The sequence below is a fragment of the Lissotriton helveticus genome, chromosome 10 (genome assembly GCF_964261635.1).
Source record: "Lissotriton helveticus chromosome 10, aLisHel1.1, whole genome shotgun sequence".
Taxonomy (NCBI): domain Eukaryota; kingdom Metazoa; phylum Chordata; class Amphibia; order Caudata; family Salamandridae; genus Lissotriton; species Lissotriton helveticus.
The window spans coordinates 606,569,263-606,593,192 of NC_136071.1; the positions used below are offsets into that span (position 1 = coordinate 606,569,263).

The 23,930-nt window shown below is 45.7% G+C and overlaps 1 protein-coding gene across 2 annotated transcripts in view; it reads right to left on the bottom strand.

Moving 5' to 3' along the window:
• The window catches only part of CLUAP1 (clusterin associated protein 1), an 839,181-nt gene that overhangs the window by 803,922 nt on the left and 11,329 nt on the right, over positions 1 to 23,930 (bottom strand). For both annotated transcript variants that reach the window (XM_078663147.1, XM_078663146.1), the window contains exon 2: positions 3,140 to 3,251. In XM_078663147.1, the coding sequence (XP_078519273.1) occupies positions 3,140 to 3,251 (112 nt within the window). The remainder of the gene's footprint in view (positions 1 to 3,139; positions 3,252 to 23,930) is intronic.

Genomic DNA, 23,930 nt, shown 5'->3' on the forward strand with positions numbered 1-23,930 from the left:
CACTCCCTCTTATGCCACCCTCCAGTGGGAGGGGGTCATATGCCTCGTCCTGATTGGAGAAGTCCAATCATCCTAAAAGTGGAGGGGACTGAGATGTGTGCTTCATTTCGCCTCCCCCACCTCAGGAGTGGGGTTGGCAAAGGTGGGCACAGCTCCCTTTCGGTCTAGGTTTTCCAGCCCATTTTTGCGCCCAAAGTGGTAGCCAACTACTGATGGGAGCAGATGCTGAGGGCAGCTAACAAAGGCGGCATGCCTTTGAAGCTTCCCCTGCGTGGATCCTTCCCATCCTGGGGGAGAAGGCATGACACCTCTGCCCAGCACGTGCTTTATTTTAGGACCCAGAGAGTGGGGACTTTCTACTCAGGGGTCCAGAAACCTGTTTGGTAGTGGTAGATGGCTGGGTGCCAGTCAGGAACCCCAACAAGGCTCATTGTTTTTCAGGGGCATCTCTAAGATGCCATCTGAGTGCAGTTTACATTAAATCCCACACTGGCATCAGTGTGGGTTGAATGTGCTGAGAAGTTTGGTACCAAACTTCCTAGTTTTCAGTGGAGCCATCATGGAGCTGTAGAGTTCGTAATGACAAACTCCCAGCTCCTATACTCAAAATGGCTTCACTGCACTTAAAATGCCTGTTTATGGCACAGGCACTGTAAGGGGCATAATGCTCATGCAGCTATGTCCTCACCGGTGGTATGGGGCGCCCAGCCTGTAAGGCCTGCTAGAGGGTGACTTCCCCATGCCACAGGCCGTGTTGGTGGGCATGGCACCCATGTCGGCTCTTCAGTTTAGTCTGCACCAAAACATGCAGCCGGCAATGGCAGTGTGTGGGTGTTCAGGTTAAGGGTCTCTGAGGGTGGCATAATAAATGTTGTAGCCCTTAGAGGCCCTCTCTGGTCACAAGGCCCTTTGCACCAGGGGTAGCTTTTACAATGGACTTACGTGTGGCCCAGAGGTGTGCCAAATGTTGGAACAAAGGTACAGTTTTGGGAAAGAACACAGTCTCCAGAAGCCTGATTGGCAGGGACCCAGGGCACACTGGCAAAAAGTTAGGGGGCAAACATGCAAAAAGGGGCACTCTCCTACAAACTGCTTAACAATCCTCCCAAATACATGAATATATAAAGAAGATCTCCCAATTTTTCTAGCTATCTACTTCTTATAGAAAGGCATTCCATAGCTTCCTATTGGCCTGTAAGTGCTTCTATCCAAATGCTAGTACTTATGCCCTTATCTTATTTATGAACAGCTAATATATTGAATTGCCGCAGTAGCCCAAAAGGTGTTTGACCTAAAATGACCAGCTCAACCGAATATGATTTTTTTTTAACAGGGCATGATTTAATTCTGAGGGGGATGGGGCGGCATCCTCTCTCAACCACAGTTGCAGGCAAATCAGATTGAACAGGCTAGAACTCAGTTCTGATTGAGAGCATGATTACATTCAGACCTTCCTCGACACCGCTCCACAAATACTCAGCAATGCCATAACCAACAAAGAGTGCAGCTTCTTAGAAAAATAAGTAGACCAAACGAGAGAGGTTTTTCTCATGAGTCTTGCAGTGTACTGTGTCAAATGCAGTACAGAGGTCGCCAACGAAGGGGAAAAGGTGTGCACTCTCTGTGACTATCAAACTCTACACCAGACACCAACGGGAAGTTCCCGGGTGGATCTTATTCAAAGCACACAAAACCCAGCCTGTTCACTTGGGAATAGGGAACAATCTTCAACCCTGTCCTCTAATCAGTATAAAAAGACACCTGTAAAAACCTTTGCAGAAGTAACCATAACGAGCCTTAACTTACATAAAGTTGAGCTGTCAACTTGCGCCATTTTTTAATTAACTTTCAAGTTATTTCCCAACCATAAAATAGTGATATTGATGGTATAACAGCTAAAGAGTGAAGTTTAAATTAATAGCCCCTGGTGCAGTAAACTCGTTCATTGTCTAGAACCTGTATAATAATTTTAAGTCCAATTAAAAGAAGAAATTATTTTGGGAAAGTAGCCCTCCTTTTCATGAAAACTATTCTCACACATCCTAAATAAACTAAATTAAATCAATTATAAGAGCATTTTCAAACTAGCTATTTTTTCAAACCTGAAAAAAGTTACAATTTAAATAAGTCTTTAACTCTAAACTAGAATCTATAGACACAGTGCTACCGTAAAACATGAAAGTGCTATACACCACTGGACTGGTTGAACTCCATCTGCCGACAAGGTACGAATACACGTCTCCGTACAATACTGGATTATCTCACCAATTGCTAACAAACCTCTAATCAAGGAAATTGGCAAAGTTCATAATCCAGGACCCTGCAATTTATATGAACTGTTTATTTTTATTGCATACTAGAGAATCACAGGATACTTCTCAGCCATATGAATCCACCAAAAATAAAGAGGCCGGTCAACAGGTCATGTAATACAGGTCTCGTAGTGGCAAGAAAAAAAGATACAAGTTTACCCCATGTGGAATACCCTGGATATATAAAAAAGAAAATCTGATCCTGCCCATACTGAAGAAGGAGTACCTAACTCAACTAAAAAGCTAACTAAATTCATTTAGTATTATAAGACTGGAAGCTCGGGCCATAGCTGTATCATCTTCAGGTTGCAAATATAAGATTAGGACAGTTTTTCTAATATTTTGGAAAATAAATTAAATCTCTGGGTTCTTGGGCAGTTACTTCAGTGTTTCATGGTGCACATATGCGAACCAACGCACAGTGTTAACATTGGAGCTATACTATACTGTTTACAGGCTACAGATGGGAGGCCTGGAGATTATGCAGAAATAACTATTTTTGTAAATCACAAATACAAGGACTGTATGCTCTGTTATGTTAAAAATCCATGGATGTATCTTTTGTACTAAGAGACAGCTACTGTAAAATGTGTAACAAGTGAAAATGCGTCCAGGGAGCTCAGGGGTAAAACAATCTATTATTTTCTGGATGCTACTGTGAGCCCTCTGTGCTCATAAACAGGTATTTAATAGGGTCCCAGTGCAATATAAGTGATGGGCAAATAAAATCATTACAAAATGTTTGAATAAAGACTTTAACAACATATTGGCAGACATCTGGAGTATCTAACAGACACAGTCTTCTTTTGAATATGGAAACTACTCACCTTTTTACTAGCCAGACAAGTACTTCAGAAACCAGTGGGAAGTTAGGAGTACGGAAATTCTCCATCGAGATGAGGCGGGGGTATCCCAGCGCTCTCATCATCTCAGTAAAGTCTGGAAGACAGAAATGGGAAATGAAAAATTAAAGTTGATGGATGCTTCTACCAAGGATAAGCATATGAACAGCATTAATAGAGAAGTGTGATTTTATATTTCAGAACTTGTGCATTCAGATTGAACAGTAATCCAAAAGACAGTCCTGGTGTGCAAGGCTTTTAATGAGAGGCATGTGCCAAGAGAGATCATTCGTATCTTTCTTAGATAGTATTGTAAATTGAGTGAACTCAGGTAAAGATTTTAGTCATTTATGAATCCCTGAAACCTGCAGTCTAAGGCGTTAGTAAGAGGTGTGCAGTCTGAGAGATGAGCAAAAGATATCACAATTGGTTTTACAACCCTACTAGACATCATCAAACAAAGGGACATTCAAGAACGCGTATTTGTTGGTGATTGCTGATCACAAATATTGAGTAGGGCGCTAGTTTCCATATTTTAACTACATGGCCACATTTACTGTACACGTTTGGACCTGTATAGATTGTGAGATATCTCTGTTGCCCAAAGGAATTCATGGAATCATGTTACCTCAGAGATATCTCTGCTGTGCTACATACATTTCTCCAATATCTCACTCTATGAGTACGAGTGGGAAATTAGAGAAAAATAAAAGACATTTTTTTTTCTCTTTTCTTGGAATGTGATTTTCAACAAAAAAAGACTTTCCTTCCTCAACACCTCATATGAAAATTTGCAATACTGGTGCCTTTTGTAACATTTACAGCTAGGTAACACACACTTATGGTTTGATATGCAGGGAAATGTGTGTAAAGCATAACATAATATATGAGGAGGCCAAACTTAGACCTCTGTGGGTGTTCAAGCATTTGCATGGACCATTTCAATTACTCTCCTATTAACTTCGACTGGTGTTTGTTTGCAACTGTGGAATTATGGCACACCTGGACGACAACTTTACATATACAAATTCGGATTTTTTTTTTTGAGCAACACTTAAATGTGTGAGAATAACGTTTTTAGACATAAGAGCCAAATAAGAATCCATTGCGAAGAGCCCGGGCATAGAAACCCCACCCCATGGAGAGAGGGTTGCATACATGTGCGGTGCGGTCACACTCAAGACCAGTCACGCAGGAAACAGTGCTGCCATCAAAGAGAAAAAGAGAATCGGAGTGCAGCCCATGAAGTCACGGTTCATAAGAGTGATCGCTTGTTCATGCCTCTGCATTGATAAAGCTTGTGACTGGGAGTAGCAAGGTGAACAACAACTAGTACTGAACGCATGGAACTCCCTACCAGCAGGTGGAGCAACCAACAAATCCGTGATGGGCTGAGAGCAACCTGGGGGGCCGCTGCATAAAATTTAGGACTTGTGGCCACCTGATGCAGAATAAATAGTGAATGGCACCTTAATTAGTGTGAACAAAGCAAACCCAAAGAGATGATGGACGGAGTGCTGAAACTTTTCAGACACTCACCTCCAGTCACAGATCTGGGTTGAATCCATCATCATTCTTTAGCTCACTTTGCCACCCATGTTCAGACACAGCTATTTGCAAATCAGTTTTGACACTGTGCCTCATGGGGACAGTCCAGCCCGAACTGCCAAGCCATGACTTCCCTGGACCGGAAACAAGCATCCTGGAACCGGTTTCAGCGCTCCGTCCATTATCTCCTTGTTGGAGTTAAAATTGCAATGGTGAGTGTGGAAAATTAGAAAAACTGATATTTTAACTAAAACCGCGAAGGACCGCATCTCGCTACAATCTGCAGTAGACAGTCTTCTTTTATGAGGAGACCGCTCCTGCCATAGCGTCTTCCTCTGATTCCACAATATTCTGCCGAAAGTTTCACCCGTCCTCCGTCCTGCTCAAACAAACTCGGGACGCCTGTCCCCAAGATTACCGCCATCCACCCATAGTACCGGCAATTACGGCGCTCTAAAGGACCTGAATTGAGCAACTTCCACTTTCAACTCGCCGACTTGTACCTGATCCCCCCAGAGTTATAAACTAGGCGACCTGACCAAGAAATTCTCCGGGGGAGATAAACACTCTCTCCTTTCTCGACCTAGGGCCGCCTGACCCTAAAATGGCCGCCAACTTCGACTAACTGTAGTAACATAAGTCGCCCTCTCTCTGGATCTCCCTAGCAGAAGGATTGGAGCAGTCCACCACCCTCTTGCATACCTTCAAGAGCAATTAACAACAGGTGAGGTTGAGACTACCACCACCTGCATTCACCAACTTAGCAACACTATCCCAGGCAAAAGGGAAGTGCCTCAGTTCTCCAAGCTGTCCTTTTACTATTTAGCCGTCTGCAGCACATTCACCCCCATTACAAAGCCCATCACCCTCTACACCCCTCTTAGGCAGCCTGTCCCCCTGCCGACATCTCAGTCCTCATTATCGTGCAGGCCCCTGCCTTACTGTTTCCTAGACTACAAACTACCCCGCCACGACTTAAAGAACACAGCACCTTCGCCCGGTCCCCTTGCCTAGATCCTCCGCCCCCTGTTTCGCATTTTGCGACTCCTCACGTATTTTGGATACTCCCTCTCCTCTCCTCTATCCTCTCCTCAACCGCTCCAAGATGCCCCCATCCATACACTCCTACAACCACCCTTGCCCTACCACAAATTACCTAACTCCACATGGACATAACGCTTTCGCCATTTCCTACCCCCATAGACTTTCGACCAAAGCTAAAAAACTCCTAAAACTGAAAACTATCAGATAAGTCCCTGAAACACTTATCGTAGACACGTACCACTGCTCTTCTAGAGGCCAGATAAAAATGGACCTCATCTTTTACACGGTCAGACCAGACCACTGGATCAACAGCCTTAACACCCACCTCCGAGTCGCCAAAACCACCATCACAACACTCAGCCGCAAACTTACCATCTCTCTGCAAAATCAACAGTCCTTGACCGGCTCCATTTCCACAACCATTTTTAATAATGGCACCATTTTGATTCAAGCTAAAAATGAGAACCTCGAGTTCTTCGACTCCCTTTTCCTCACGCTAAAGAGGACCTCCGCTCCTACCCTGCCCCAAGCTCGGACCGCCTATCAGGCCAAACTCCATCCCCGTACTAGCCACAGGACCCAGTGCGAGCACCCCCCTCATCCCACCCACCCGCCTATAATTGCCAACCTGCACCAACCGTCCTCCACCAGGAATTTGCCTATCGCCGCACAACCCTACCCTCCCTCCACCTAGACTCAACACATTACAAGAGCTCCCCACCCCCCTCTCCTCCCACAACAGTCCCAAAACCTGCCCATCGTCACCCCGCTACCAGAGCTTACCCCTCCCACCGCCCACTCCCTCCCATCCTCCAATCATAAACCTCACTCTAGAATTGAACCCTATTCCCACCCACAACTGGAGAATCCCCCCACTACCGCTTCACCCCACTTCACCAACAATGACACTCAGACCACTCGAGAAGAGCCCCACTCTCATTCCCCTCCCCAATGGCTACTTGGCCCACTCTCCAAACTCCCCACACCGCAAACTTCCTCCCATATAGAAAGTACGCCTCCTCTCACCCCTACCCCCTTAAAATCTTCCCCTCGCAGGACTCACCCGCACAAATCCCTCATGCCGAGCCGACTCCTATTCTCCCACGCCCTCCGTTATTTAACAACCTTTCCGCCTCATGCGCCCTCACACCCCCAACACAGAACACCACACTCCTTCCCCCTTCTACTCACGCTATCAGTATATCGCAACGCCTCTCCCTTCTGGAAGCTCAGCTCGAAAAGCTGATCCGAGGCATGAACTATACCCTTTCTTCCCTAACCGAAATCGAAGTGCCCACCCTACACCATGCTCACCACCTTACCCATGCCCTTCCCAGTCTGCCCAATTCTCCTCCTCCCATTCCGTCCCCCACCTCCACCAGATTGCTTCCACACGTCCCTTTACCAGAGGAAGAGAAGCGAACTGACAGACCGAGTAGAGCAAAACCCTCCCTCTCCACTCAGGCAGCGTCCACTCTCGCCTCCTCCTACGCCGACCTCACGACCCCTAACTTGAGCACCTCTCATCAGACACAGAGAGAGTCCCCTCCCACCCTGACTCTGGTCCCCAGACTATTCCCATCACCCAAATCCTCCATCCAAGTTATTACAGAAGTGGGTAGGGAACATCCTCCCATTAGACTATTCTCTACACCCAAATCCTCTATCCAAGTTATTACAGGAGTGGGCAGGGAACATCCTCCCATCAGATTCCCTACACCCCCGACACACCTAACCCCGCTGACCAGAGCCCTTCCCAACAAGACGCCACCCAGCCAACAACCCAACATCAGATGTATGCTCATTAACAGCAGATCCGCCTCCAAACACGCAACTGAATTAGCTGAATCCATCCTCTCACACGACATCGATGTAGCCTTCATCACAGAAACCTGGCTCAACTCCTTATCAGCCCCCATCATGGACATGCTTGTTCCACCAGGATTTTCAATCACCCACAAAGACCGACATAAACAGAGAGGTGGAGGTGTAGCTATCATTCACAAGACCAACCTCGACATCACGGAAAGCGCACCCTACCTATACAGCTCCTTCGAATGCCTCTCTATTAGCATCAAATCTGACGTAAAGAGCCTAAAACTCTGCCATCTCCTCTATCACCCTCCAGGCAACTCAAAGGAATCCGAAATGCAACTATCTGACCTAATCACCCTTTGCGCCCTCAACAACGCCAATAACATAATCCTGGGCGATCTCAACATTAGATGGAACAACACTAATAACCCGCTCATTCAATCCCTCAACAACCTCCTGATAGAAAACGACCTGACACAACACTGCTCTGAAGAAACCCATTACAGAGGAGCGATACTTGACGCAATCATTGCGGACAATCACACAATCACCATCGACTACATCATTCCAGTTGACTGGTCAGACCACCACCTAATTCTTTTCCGCATCAACCAACCAGCGCCATCCCGACTCATAAAACAAGCTCCGCCCAAATGGATAAGGAATATTGCCCAAATCCCTCAGACCACCCTAGAAGATGAACTAAACACTCTCCTCGCGAACTCAACGGAGCACCTCTCAGCCACCGACCTGACCTCTCTCTACTACTCTAACATGACGACCACCCTCGATCGCCTGGCGCCCCTGAAACAAAAAAAAACCAGAAACATTCCATCAAGATCATGGTTCACCACGGACATAAATGACGAAAGAAGACTTCTCAGATCCCTTGAAAGAACCTGGAGGTCCAACCCATCCTCTCTTCACCGCGAACAACTCAAGTCGGCTCGCAGAAACTACAACAATCTCATCAAGGATAAAAAATCTTCCTTCTTCTGCTCCGCTCTTGAAAACGATAAAAACCGCCCCAAAGAGCTCTTCAACATCATCAGAAGTCAAACATCCAAACCCATCAAATCCGTTTCAATGTCCTCTAAAAACGAATGCGACACTTTGCCAACTTTTTTAACTAAAAAATCGTCAAGATTGACCTCTCTCTTAGCACAAACCCTTCTTTTCCTAGAGGGTCCAATACACCAGAACTGTCTGACAGCACCTCATTGTTCCCACCTACCCAATGGTCCGTCTTCACGCCGATTCAGGAATTAGAGATCGTCACCCTGATCTCCAACGCCAAACCATCTTCCCACTTCCTGGATCTGCTTCCTATAAACCTGACCAAAGCTCTGAAACACTCCCTAGCCCCAATTTGGTGCAAAATCATCAACAGCTCGCTGAGCACGGGAATTATCACAGACTGCCTCAAGGTCGGCCAAGTCACGCCGCTACTAAAAAAAACAGGGTTGGACTCAGAAGACATGAACAACTTCAGACCCGTGTCAAACCTCCCTCTGTTATCAAAAACACTAGAAAAATGTGTTCTCCCACAGCTAACCCAACACTTAGAGAACATCAAGCTCCTTGACCCCCACCAATCGGGTTTCAGAAAAGGATGCAGCACTGAAACTGCCATCCTTAACATCATAGACGATTTACACAAATCGCTGGACTCCGACCAATGTTGCCTTCTCATTCTTCTAGACCTTTCTGCCGCATTCGATACTGTCGATCACTCGCTGCTCTTAAAAGTCCTTCAAGAAAGAGCAGGCCTGGATTTGACGGTTCTGGACTGGTTCTCCTCCTTTTTACACAATCGCTCCCAAAGAGTAAAAATCAAAAACTTTGAATCTGACCCCCTTCCCGTCAGCAGAGGAGTCCCTCAAGGGTCAGTTCTCTCCCCTCAACTCTTCAATATCTACATGGAACCCCTTACCTCAATACTCAGGAATTCCAACATCCCCTCCCACCTCTACGCTGATGACACACAACTCTATCTGGAAACCACCTGTATGGACGACATCCTCAAACTCAACGACACGCTCAAAGACGTTCAACAATGGCTCTCACAAAACCACCTAAAGCTTAACCAAGAAAAAACTGAAGTCCTTCTCATCTCCAACAGAGACGAAAACCCCCAAATTGAAGAATGGCTCAAAGCCATTGACGCCCTCAATGGCACCCTTAAGCCAAAAGACTCAGTCAAATCCCTAGGTATCACCTTAGACCCCAAACTAAACATGAAAAAACACATTGCTAACTCCGCCAAAAGCGCTTTCCTCAATCTGAAACTTCTTTACAAAATAAAACCATTCCCTCCTCCCAAGGACCTTCAACAGGCCACTCAAGCACTGGTGCTCTCCAGAATTGACTATGGTATCGCAGCCCTGACCGGTTCAGCCAAATCACACCTAAGACCCTTGAAAACCACCCTCAATGCCGCTGCCAGAATGGTCACAGGAACCAAGAAATTCAAACACATTTCCCCTGCGCTCAAAGACCTGAAATGGCTCCCTATTGAACAACGAGCCAACTTTCGAACAGCATGCCTTACAGCCCTCCACACAGGCAAACCGGAATACTTGGCTGCCAAACTCAAAAGGGCTGGCCAGTCCAGGACATTCAGAAGTTCCAACTCACTTCTTCTCATTCCATTGAAACCGCGGAAACGCAAAACTTTAAGCAACTGCTTTGCAGGCAATGCACCCAGGATTTGGAACGCCATCCCTCCCCACATCAGAATGACCGCCCACTACCCAAAATTCAAGACTTTACTCAAAGCCCTCTTCCTGGAAGCCACCTGAACTGTAAGAGATGCTCATATTACCACCATCTCGTGTAATCACTATGATCTGTATGTACTTTGTTATTTGAAAGCCCCTTGAGTGTTCCAGTTATCAATCTTCCCTCGCTGATAAGGCATACTCTTGTGCATGATGTGAATCGCTCTGATACCTTCGGGTCCAGCTAGCGCTATACAAAACTTTTAATTAATAAATAAATAAATAAATAAATAAAACCAGATGCAGATGCAGCCATTTATTCCCCACACCCTCAACATCTGAGAGGCATGGAAAAGAGCGATTTGGCCCTCCAGCCCCCATAACGCGAAGTATAGCGGAAGACTACCAATGCTGGGGAGTTAAGTATAGGCCCCTTAAAAAATATATGATACATGGAAGCTGCGACAGACCGAGATACAAGACCATAAATTAGTGCAGACAATGAATGTATCTAGCACTCACAGGGCTTGTGTCACTGATGCACACTTCACTAACTAGAGCCAAACCCAAATAAACCGGAGTAGGAGTAGAGAAACTAGCCAAAAATCTTGGACACTGAGGATGGGTGGTTTCACTAAAACCTACAGAAGTACACAACAAAAAAGGGCTGAACGGAAATACTGCCAAAGAACAAAGAGGCACAAATACATTTGATGCTATATTGGAGCCATTGCAGCAATCTATGTCGGTCTGGAAAGTAAAATGTAATCAATAACAATAGATCTAAGTCTACTTTGAGTTGATCAGTGAACAAAGTGGAGTCTGCATTGTTGGGACATACCTAATGGTTCAAAAACTACAAAAGCAAAAGCAATGACCTGCAAACCAAGATGGGGGTACTGGAGAACCGAACGGAAGACTCAGGGCCGCTACAGGAGGAATAACATTTGGATTGTAGGTATACCTCAACAAACTGAAAGGCAAAGCAAGGAGCTATACTCAGAGGTGTGGTTTGCCAATCAGGTAGTACCAAAAGGTCTTTCAAAGTTTTTCAATAGTGCAGGTGTAAAGAGTACTAGCAGCTCCTTTGTAGCCCCAGCATTCCCTCCCCTGATCTCAAACCCATTGGCATCACCCAGACTGGTAGTGGCACGCCTATTAAATTATAGAGACTAGGAAAATATACATGGGGCAAGACAAAATTGCCAATTCTTAGTGGGGGGCAGCAGGGTTCACCTTTTTTCCTGAGTCTAAATTAATGGTACAGTAGCAAAGAAATGCATTTTAAATTGTTCAGATTAAACTCAGAAGTAAAGACTTAAATATGTGTCACTCTTTGCTGCAAAACTCTGAATAATAGATAATGGCACCATGCGTTTCTTTTTTCACCCAGATGAACCTATCACATGAACTGAGAAAAAGCTGCAGAGCAAAATGTGACAATGGAAGTCTGACAAGGGAAGCAAAAGAAAAATAAAGAAATAAGGCAACTACAAACTGACACAAAACAAGTCCAAGGTTGAACAAATAAAGACAGTAATGGAACTAATACAATGGAGGGACTTACAGCGAAACAGCCTACAAAAAACATCTGAATTGGAAGAGACTTAGGTTGAAACAGGACCAGACTCTAGAAAAGATGCCCTTGAGACTGAGGAAGACTTTAGGGTTACCCCAGTAAAATATCACTAACTGATCCAACCAGATAAGTTAAGTGCTGATACAGCACTAAGAAAATGGGATGCAGCAGTAGGCGGAGGGATGGATGAACATGAACAATGCACTATAACAAGCTGCAAGCAGAAAGCATTTATATGCAGGTCAGTTAGGGCAGGATTCATGTAATTTTAGGCCTTTACGTTCAGGGGTAAGGGCAGTGAAGGTGAACAGACACGCTTATCCTGGGTAGGAAAGCCCTCAGAATTGCTCTGAAGAGCTGTGCTACTATGTATCTTTTTCCTCTGATTTCTGTCATTTTTCACCTTTAGTAAGCTCTTCATGCTAGACCACACAGCTGTGGGGACTCAGGTCAGTTAACTGACGTGAGACCCACACAACTGTGTTCTAAAGTTGATAGGTCAACTGAAGTGCACACGTCCTTCAGAAAGTGACTACCACCCACTCTGTCAAGGTTCTGGAAGACTGGAGGTAGTGTCCGAGTAAAATACTCATAATACAGGTCTTCTTACTTTTACTCTTCTGGAGAAATCCCTACTGGCCTGTCCCTTATAAAATGTAAACTCAGTGTCCTTAAAGTAAGTCCTTTAAATCCACATTATGCAGAATTTTGTACACACCTGTGAATGATAGAGTGAGGCCTGTGTGCGAATCTGACCTAGTGTGAGAAAGAGAGAGAGTTGTTTTTTTCAAAATAGTGACAGATTTTTCAGACCTGACACATTGACATTATGAACTGTGCTAACCCCTAACAGTAATTTTTATGGCCAGGGTGTTAGGCCATCAGCTTTCTAGGTCTCGCCTACGCAGCGCGCAAGCGCTGCTTAGGAGGGACCTCTTGAAATTGCTCCGGACTTTTGTGGAAACTCGTACATGCACTGTTTCCAATGGGTCCTCCTGCATGTGCGGCGTTTGCCTTGCGGGAGTGAGCAGTAGTGCCATATGTTAGCAGTTAGCTGTTAGCGAGCAGCGCCCGCTGCTGCTCGCTCCCGTAAGGTAAACGCTGGAGATGCTTGTGGGCCGCGCTTGTCTTTCAGCGCTTGTTTTTTGTTTGTTGTAGTATGTTTGTATTGTCTCAAAAAGCTCCTATCCAACTGCAAGATCAAAATAAAAGCAGTGCCTAAAAACCTACACAGATAAATGTGGTGCTTTGCCCTTTGTTCATTCATCCACAAAACTACACTCCAAAAATCTGAATTTAAGGTTTCTCATTCCTTGCCCAGGTCTGAAATTACTTAAATTGGCTCTGCTGAACAATTTTGGAATCTAGGCACAAGGGTAACAAACTCAGACAAGCGACCCCCAAATCTGTTTTCTATTAGACTAAGCAGACAGCCCAACGCAAGCAAAGTCTGAGTCGCTCATAATCTCCTTTGCGGTTAGTGTCCCTGAGCAGATGTACAACAAGCTCTTACTGTCTGCATTTAAATGGCCGTGTATTACTGCAGCATTAAACATTTTCCATACCAAAAGCAGGAAGAAAAAAAATGCTGAGCGCATTTGCTCCGGGCCCTCAATCACATTTTTGAATGTCACGGAAGAGTTATGCCAGCCTGCGCACCCCGTCTGGGTTTCGCTCCAGTACTCTGGCTGTGTTAGTTTATTTTACTTCGGTCTTTCTTGGAAGTGTGGCTGATGATGTTAGCAGCACAACGCCATAATTGGGCCATATTAAATCGAGGAAGTGATCTGTTTTTTCAAATCCGTGGCGAAAGACAGGGCGTAGACAGTGGAGTTCTTTGTAATGTGGCGGAGTCCTCAAGCCCGCACGGTAGGCTGGGATAAAGCACAGAAGAGCCTCCCCCCTCTCGCTTTCCACTCCCCCAAACCCCCTTCCGAGCACTGACAGAGCGGAGGCAGCAGACGACTTGAGCAGCAGGCAGGTGTGCGCCAGGTGCCAGCAAGAGAAATAACAGCTATTTCTGAGGAATAGCGGCACAGCCTAGAACCTGCCACGCTGATGTCGCTCCACCAGTGCCCACCATGCCAAGGTGGAGACAAGCATTTGCAATTCAATAGGTCTCGCATTTACAGAAGTTTGACCTATTGGCATTGTAAATGACAATGCCTTTTATTTATGTTTTAAAAACCAAAACATAAACAAAAGGCATTGTTATTTACAATGCCAATAGCTTAAACTTTTATAAATGCGAGACCTATTGAATTGCAAATGCTTGTTAAAGTAGTCACAGTGCCTCTCCTGGAGATCTTCCTGATGCTACCACTTTGATCTACAAACCTGAAGGATCTGACTTCTTGTCTGGGATGGTTGCATATTCTACCTGAATTAGCTTAAACCATTCCAGGGAAAGCTACAGTTGTTCATGACCTCGGACCATGTAGGGTCTGTGTCCCTGTGCGATTTGAGGGGCACCCTAGAATTCAAAGGTTGCAATAGTCAGCCATAACTAGTGGATCCCATTATAAGAATATTGTTTCAGGATGTAATCAACATCCAACATAGAGTGCCTGTTAGATTTGGGGGTCTCTAGTTGGCAGAGGTAGGTACCTTTGACCAAATAGGGACCCTTGCGTCTAGTCAGGGTAAGGGGGTACACTCCCAAAATAACCCCTGCTCACCTCCTTGGTAGCTTGGCACAAGCAGACAGGCTTATCACAGAGGCAGTGTGTAAAGCATTTGTGAACCCATTCAGTAACCCGGTGACTACACTACAGATGGAAAACACACAAGTTGTAGTATAAAAATAAGTATTTTTATATAGACTTAACACAAGACCACAAACGACAAAAATCCACAATACTTTTAATTCCTTTAAAAATGGTAGAAATAGCTTAGCTCTCTTTAGATGGTAAATGTGACACTTTAAGTTCAATGTACCTTTGGATGAGCAACGCTATACAGCAAAAGTGTTGCAGGGAAGGTGATGCGTCTGTTCCTTACACGCAAGAACGGTGATGCGTCGGTTCCCTACTGCTGCGTAGGGGACGGTGATAAGTCTGTTCTTCTCTGCATGGGGAGGTAATGCGTCGGTTTCTTACTGTGTTTCCGTGGCGATGCAGCCAATTGAAGGTCTGGTGCAATGAAACAAAAATGGCGTCTTCTTCTTGATGAGACAACGATGGTAGCATGCCAGACGGCCGTTTCGGCGACTCAACGGATCTTCTGAGCAGCGACGGGCTCTGCAACATGCTTCTCCGGTGATGTGACGGCACCTGCTGTGACGGCCACACTCTTCTCCGGTGACGCGAGGAGCTTCCGTGATGCGATGCGACAGCGGCGACACCCTTCTTCAGTGATGCGACGACAGTGGTTGCGGTGGTGACACGCTTCTTCTTCGTGAGTCGCGCTTCCAGCTCCTTGCGACGCGCAGTCCCTCAGAAGGCCCAGCACAACAGCAGGCACTTCAAAAGAACTCAGGGGAGCTGGTTGGTGAAGTCTGTTATCCCTGAGACTTCAGCAGGAGGCAAGCTCAATTTCCAAGCCCTTAGAGATCCTTTAAATGTTGATGAAAGTGGCACAAAGTTCCTTTCTCCTTTCTTTGGCAGTCAGGCAACCACAGCAGGCCAATCCCCCAAACAGCACTCAGCTTAGGGATAGTCTCCTCCTTCAGTTTCTCTCTGGTTCCTCTCCTCAGCAAAGGTTCTTCTTGTTTCCCACAAGTGATCTAAAGTCCTGGGGTCTGGGCCCCAATATGTATACTACTATTCTCTTTGTTCTCTGAAGGCAGAGAGTGTCTGTACCTAGTCCAAACCAGTTCTGGTCAGTCCTGGAGCACTTTGTTTACAGGACTCCTTCTTTCCTTTGGCATTGTGGACCAGGGACATCAGACGCACCACAGGAGGTGGAGCCAGCATTGTGGAAGGCAGGCACAGCCCTATTCAGGTCTCAGGTGCTCCCCTCCCACAACTCTACATGCAGATGGGTCTATTGAGCCCTGTGCTGACTCACCCTGTCTCCTGGAATCCCCCAGCCCCTGTCACTCAAACTTCAGACAAGGAATACACAACCTAGCAGAGGCAGGCTTGGCAGTTAGGCAACAAAATACCTACTTTCTAAAAGTGGTATTTTCAAACACAGAATGTTAAAACCAACTTCACTAAAAGATGTATTTTATCATTCTGAGTTCAGGCATACTAAACTCTACTTTCTACCTAAAACGAAAATGGCTGTAATTCACTATCAGGACATGCCACACACATCAGGGCATGTCCTACCTTTTACCTACAATGCACTCTGCCCTTGGGCCTACCATAGGGGTGACTAATATACAGAAAAGGGAAGGTTTAGGGACTGGCAAGTAGGTGCACTTGCCCAGTCAACATGGCAGTACCAGACTGCACAGAGGCACTGCAATGCCAGGCCTGAGACAACCTTTACAGGCTGCTTCTGTGGGTGGCACAACCAGTGTTGCAAGCCCACCAGCAGCATTTGATTTACAAGCCCTTGGCACACTCAGTACACTGTACTAGGGTCTGACAAGTAAACCAAACCAGCCAATCATGGAGTCACTAATCCATACATCAATTTACTATAGGGAGAGCATATACACTTTAGCAATGATCAGCAGTGGTAAAGCGCCCAGAGTCATAAAACCAACAAAAACAGGCCAGACAAAATACAGGAGGAAGGAAAAAGCTCAGGAATGACCCTGCAAAAAGGGCCAAGTCCAACAGTGCCACAAAAGTGTAGCTGTGAGGAGCAAATTGCAGGAGAAGCTTTCTGCTGGGAATAGCATTCCTTTCAAGATTAGGATAGGATAAGCTTGCGCAGAAGATTCATTAAGAAGTGCTACTGTGATTAGCCTATGCAAGGACTGACTGCTGACTGAAGTTAATATACTCTACTGACCCTCCCTGGAAGAAAGTTCTCTTGCCAGTGAGGATCAGAGCACAGCCAAACTGAGATTTTGCCTCCTTATGGGCTCAACTGGGTAAAGACTTTAAAAAGGTGATGAAAGATGTCCATGATTTAGGGGAAATAATATCCAGTCTCAAAGGTCAACCAAACTTGTTCAATAGAACAGCAGTTATAAAGACATGAATAACAATCTGCAAGAAAAAATCATACAAGGGTAAATTTGAGGAATTGGAGAACACCTCACAACGCAACAATGTTTATAGTGGAGTGATCCCCAGAGGAGCAGTGGACTCCGAATCTTAATTTTAAGTCCAGTTCTGATGAACACTGAAGTTAAACGATTCAGAGCTGCATGAGCTAGACTGAATCAGATCAACAGGAAATCAAGCAGCAGATATCATGCACACAGAGTTCTGTTTACAACTTTTAAAAAAGATCATGGAAGCAGCCAGTAATCAGCCATATGGTCAACCCACTATTAAGATATATCTGTTCTAACACTCCAGAAATGCAGGTTGTACCAACAAGTTATTAACTTTTTGATGTTCCACAACTCAATCTACCGGTGGGGTCACCCATTCACGATCATCTTTGAGTGTTAGAATCACAAATATCATTCAAATCCTTGAAGTTAGCTAACGAAATACTGGGAATATTGATGATTTACCTACAGATATCTAAAAGACCTCAGCTCGCAGGGACAGCCTTGAGGGACCCACTCAATGAGAAAGGGGGGAAGGAGTGTAACCTTATACATGATTGAACTCTGGCTCCTAGAGCAGTGCAGGAAGCTATGAGATCAGGTCGAACAGGGAAACATTGGCATCATCTGCAATTAGCTCGTTTAAGACTTCTGTCTCTTATTAACTCCTCTTATACCCTCATTGTCTCTTGTTTTTTGGACAGCCACTGTAGATACAGTGTAAACAAGAGGAGTGAGAAAGGGCATCCCTGTCTTATTAATTCATTATTCACCTCCCTAATAGAGGTGGGGGGTGGGTTTTTCATTCTGAAGTAAGAAAGAAGAAAAGGAAACAGGTGCCTTCGGGGAAACAGCGTCTGACATTTGTTCTTGGTCTTTGAATGAACTGCAAATGTTACGAGATAAGATTAAGAGGGAGGAGAGCGAGCTGCGGCAGCCGGGCCCAGACTATGGGAGGGGAGGCAGCCACATTTTGGAAGCCCAGTGCTAGTGATTTAGTCATGTATAAGGGTTAATTTGCTGTGATGTGTTCGTGCATTCTGCAGTCTTTATTTCCTATGTTTGTTGTGCAAATCCTTGTAGACGGGTGTTAATTGTTATATAGTTTGAGTTATATTGGATGCATTCACTCCCATCAGGAATAGGGACTTGCATATGGAGGAGCTTTATACGCAATCTGCTTTCTCCCTAGACCGTATAGTGGCATTTGTAAGCAGTTGCTTGGTAGCAAGTGTGATCTTGTGCAGGTTGCTCACTTCAGAAGCCTCGCTTTTGGTATCTGTATAAACATGTTTAGAGCAATGAAGGGAACAATGAAGGGAACAACAGAGTGCTGCAGCTCAAATAGCAGATGTAAAAACAACAGTTGATGGACCGAATGCAGAACAATGTTATACATTCACCCCAGTACAGAGATCTGGGCCTAAATCCATCGTTTTTTTGCACTCCACACCACCCCAGTTCAGACATGGCCATATGCAAATCAGCCTTGACCCTGTGCCTCATGGGAACAGTCCAGCCAGAACTGCAAAGCATCCTAGGACCGGTTTCTGGCTATCAGCCATCATCAGCCAGGGTAGCTTGACTCCAGTGGTGTGGAAAGCATGAGACTGGACCGGAATCAAGCATCCTAGGACCGGTTTCTGGCTATCCGCCGTCATCAGCCAGGATAGCTTGACTCCAGTGGTGTGGAAAGCATGAGACTCACGTCTGAGCATACCCATCCCACTCAGGGAAGCTTGTTTCTGGTCCGGGGAAGGCATGGCTTGGCAGTTCGGGCTGGACTGTTCCCATGAGGCACAGGGTCAGACTGATTTGCATATGGCCATGTCTGAACTGGGGTGGCAGAGTGGGCTAAAGAACGGTGATGGATTAAACCCAGATCTCTTGACTGGGTGTGAATGTTTGATTGGTTCAGATGCTCCGTCCATCACCACCCCCTTCTGTACCACTTTGTTCGCCATAAGTTGGCAGGGTATGCTCAGACGTGAGTCCCTTGCTCACTTTGCCACTGGATTCAAGCAAGCCGGGCTGAAGACGGCTGAAATGGCAGAAACCGGTCCTCGAAAGCTTGTTTCCGGTCCGGGGAAGGCATGGCTTGGCAGTTCGGGCTGGACTGCTCCCATGAGGCACAGGGTCAGACTGATTTGCATATGGCCATATCTGAACTGGGGTGGCAGAGTGGGCTAAAGAACGGTGATGGATTAAACCCAGATCTCTTGACTGGGTGTGAGTGTTTGATTGGTTCAGATGCTCCGTCCATCACCACCCCCTTTTGTACCACTTTGTTCGCCATAAGTTGGCAGGGTATGCTCAGACGTGAGTCCCTTGCTCACTTTGCCACTGGATTCAAGCAAGTTGAGCTGAACACGGCTGAAATGCCAGAACCCGCTCCTCGGAAGCTTGTTTCCGATCCAGGGAAGGCATGGTTTGGCAGTTCGGGCTGGACTGTTCCCATGAGGCACAGGGTCAGACTGATTTGCATATGGCCATGTCTGAACTGGGGTGGCAGAGTGGGCTAAAGAACGGTGATGGATTAAACCCAGATCTCTTGACTGGGTGTGAGTGTTTGATTGGTTCAAATGCTCCGTCCATCACCACCCCCTTTTGTACCACTTTGTTCGCCATAAGTTGGCAGGGTATACTCAGACGTGAGTCCCTTGCTCACTTTGTCACTGGATTCAAGCAAGCCGGGCTGAAGACGGCTGAAATGCCAGAAACCGGTCCTCGGAAGCTTGTTTCCAGTCCGGGGAAGGCATGGCTTGGCAGTTCGGGTTGGACTGTTCCCATGAGGCACAGGGTCAGACTGATTTGCATATGGCCATGTCTGAACTGGGGTGGCAGAGTGGGCTAAAGAACGGTGATGGATTAAACCCAGATCTCTTGACTGGGTGTGAGTGTTTGATTGGTTCAGATGCTCCGTCCATCATCACCCCCTTTTGCTCAAATAGCAGAAACATGAAAATTCCACAGAGAGCACTCAGCCAGCCAGGAATGCAAGTGTGGTTATTGATCGACATAAGAGAGAAAGAAGGTTCAAGGCACTTGCCAACAAAGTGTTTGAGAAAAGAAGAAATACAATTATTCTCGGTGGTGCAACTAACCTGGAGTACAACCCTTCCATACTCCTAAATGGAAAGAACAGTCCAAAACAAACTAACAGAGAGGTGGTTCAGCACCCAACAAATAGTGGTAACGTGTTGAAATACAACAATTTCATGCATTTGTTTCTATGAAAGACAAGACAACAATTTTCTTGACAATTGACACTGAGTCACAACAAATGGATTTGAAGAGAGTTTCTTCTTTCAATAAATCTTTATTTGTCTTTGTTCTCTTCTAAAAACCACATCAGCGAACAGTAGCCAACGTCTTTTGCCCGACAAGGACTTCTTCAGGGCTTCAATATGTATGTTAGCGTCACTAATCCATCTGCGTCTGACGAATTAAAAGTGTATCAAAAAGTGTCAACTCTGCAAGAGTCAAAGTTTGGAGTACGTTTGCTCCTGCCAAACAACAGCATTGCGCTTGCTTCAATAGAGGTTATTGATCTGTAGAGGGAGGGAGCTCTTGAAGATACAGACTACCCCCGGGTAGAAACAGAGCATCTTAAGCTTATGGGATTGTTTTCTATTTTAAAAAGCAATTACTACAGATTGGCGGTTTCCAGGCACTCTTCTGGGATGAAAAGGGTCCGTGGCCGGTATCAAGGCTTGCCCCGCCTTGGGCTCCGCTGGCACGCATCTCAGGCAGAGTTCGGGTTGTGTGTGCTGCACACAGTGCACATGCTGCACGAGACATTGCATAGGAGACTTTGTGAAGAGTGATGGGAAGTGAATAGCTTTCAAACCTGGTGAGGAAGGCTGCAAAAGGGCGCTGTGATGATAAAAGAAGGCGTGCAGCACCCATGCTGAAAGAAGAAGTGTGGCGACCATGCCCCTTTTTATTAGCAAAACGGTGCCCATGAAAGAAGAATTGCAGTGTTGTGTGCCTTTCTATTATCAACACTTCATGAAACATGAAGCACGGGTCATGAAGCAGGCACCGCGTTGATAACAGAAAGGCCTGTGGCCTGAAGTTGGAGCCGCATTGTAACAAAGAGAGCCGGTGCAGCAACGGAGAACAAACAGAGGCACAGTGAAATAACGAGGTGCAAACCCCAAGGGACAAACCTCCTTGTCATTGCTTTCCCTTTGCTGCCTGGTTCGAGCCTTCTCTGCAGTTATCTGGTGTGAGGTGCCGCTCCACTACAACAGGCAGAGCAGTAGTGTTTCCTGAGGCTGCTCCTCGGCGTGGCAAAGAGGAATGTAAACTAGGCAGCCATGCCCCCCGCACCTGTGAGAAAAGAAGGCGGCGACCTAAAAAGTGTGGCATCCCTGAAGCGGGCACCGTACTGATAAAATAAAAGTCACACAGCGTCTAAAATCATATAAATAAACAAAGTTTGAGCAATTCAAACACGCTACACACGCTTCTTTATCTTTATTAAATAAAGTAAGTTAAAAAGGACTCACAAACACATGCTCTCGTTAAAACTATACCTTTAGGATGTCAAAAGCAGTAAACAAATAAAATGAAACATGAAAGCAGTGCGGTGACAAGATTTACAGGTCTATTTTCAGTCGCAATGGAAATCGAAAGGCATGGGGAGCAGCTGTGCGACCGCAGGCCAACAAAATAAAGAGTGCTCTCAAAGTATCCAAAATAACCTGAAGAGTAAGAGCACATGTAACAGGGGAGTCCGCATGGGAGGATACAAAAGTCCAAAAGGAGGACTAAGTGTATTCACCAAACAAAAGCCAGCATTTACAAAGGACAGTAAGAGACACCAATGAAAAAGATCGGCAGTGCTTGAAGTCCATATTGTAGATACAGCATGCCTCGAACAGACAGCATGCATTTACTGTTGAGGCGAGACCTAAAAACAACTGGTTTTCTGAATAAACTTGACAAGATGCCACTCAATGATCACAATAATTAGCTACCATGCACACTAGATGTTACTTTGCTTTATACCTCAATTCCACATCAAGAAGGCATTGAAGCTGTTGAATGTTATCTTCCATAACTGTGTGATGTAGGTGCTAGCAAAAGAATATCAGACACATTGAATGGCACACATGACAGAATGATATTCAAATGAACAATAAGTGACGATTCAGAGAACTTTCTTGAAATGAGCGTAAATTTACATAAAGGCAAATGCGTAACTACACTACATATTATAGAAATCAACAGGAACAATGTCTTGCACAGTCAGAGTTTCTACCCTCATAGTATTAAATACATCTTACATATTCACAACTAATACTGAAACTAAGAAAGTGCCTACATTTATAGGAGTACCCATCTGCCGACACAAGCCTATGCGCCGAGTGCTAACTTCCATGTTGGTACTTCAAGCTATCAGAATAATAATTGCATCAAACCAGACTTATTGCGGAAGTCGAATTTAAGGTACTTTTTTTTAAGGCTAATGACTTTAGAAAGTCACCACGTTGTTGCCTAAAGCTCTGGTAGCCCTTCCCAATTGTCCACAGCTGTTGTACCCCGAGACAACAGGCTGCCCCCACTAGGAAATGTGAATTGCTCCCAGGAAAGGAGAACAAAGAAAATTGTTGGTGGGAGGAAATGTGAAATCCTCCAGCAGAATGACTACCAGGTGGTGATCGCAGATGGCCCAGCTTCAAAGGGAATACCGCCTCAGAGAAGCAAATGGCGGTCACACCTTAGCCTGTCCACTCCTTTGAGTAGGCAGACAGGCTGGCATCTCCTCCAGAGGGGGGAAACCAATTAAAGAACCAGTTTCAGGATCAGTGGCTCATTATTCTGGGTACACCTAGGGGTAAGCCCAGAGCTCCACACAGGTGAAAAAGACCTGAGCAGTCTTGCATTTAAGGAGATAAGGGGACTCTGGATAGTTTTTTACCAAACGTCCAGGCAGATATGTAAAGTGGAAAGGCTTGCCCCATGGGAACTCTGGCCCTAATGGCTAGTGAGTCCTTCCCTCCCACTTTTTTGCCATGTTCATGCTTGTGGAACACCTGGCACTCAGCCTTCAGATCACTACTGGACTGGAAAGGAGGCAGAAAAAGGACTGCTCTGCTGCCCCCTGTTGCCAGCAAAGAGAGGCTTCACCAAAGACTGGACTGCACCTGATTCACTCGAGGGACCTGTATAGAGGTTTGTGCTTGGTGTGTCCACTCATGGAAAAGAGCCCCACTTATGCGAGAAAAGAGGATATTACTCCAAGGGCTAGGTGGCTAACTTCCTGTTAGGATGAAAAAAGCTAAACAAGCCGGCACCCTTAAGAGCTCAGCTGGCCAGGAACCCTTACCTGCCGCTGGGTGCCAAAGTGCATTCTGGAAGATCGAGTCCTCACCTGCATGAGGTGCCCCAAAGTCGTGGGACCTGTGGCTAACGTCAAAGTGGACCCTCATCCCCCTACTAGAAGGATTTATTTACCTGCAAGTAACCGCTGTGTCTTCTGTAACAAGGAGACCAGCTGACTGTTGGTGACTGACCTTCACTGGACTCTTCTGGTACATCGTAGGAGAAGGAGTCCTGAAGCTGATGACAACCCAGAAGTTCCTGGACTCAAGGGTGGCCCAAGGAAAACTCACTGTATCTCTTCAGTATCCTCAGCATCATACATCCGCAGCCTCACAACCACTTCTTTGCTGGACAGCGGTAAAAGTTAAAAATACAGAAAGAACCCTGGAACTGCTGGACCTGGTAGGTAACGGTCTTCCTGGACTGGACTGTCTCTGTGACTTGTCGCTTGCAATGATGTATTAAAATTTCAAGACTGGACTATAGTGATTTACCTCTCATTTGAAAAATCATATTTCCGGACTCCGTAAATAGATTGTTGTTGTCTTAGTGTCTTTCAAAGATAAAAATATAGCCTGTGTTTTTGATTACATCCTGGTTGATATTTAATTTTGGACT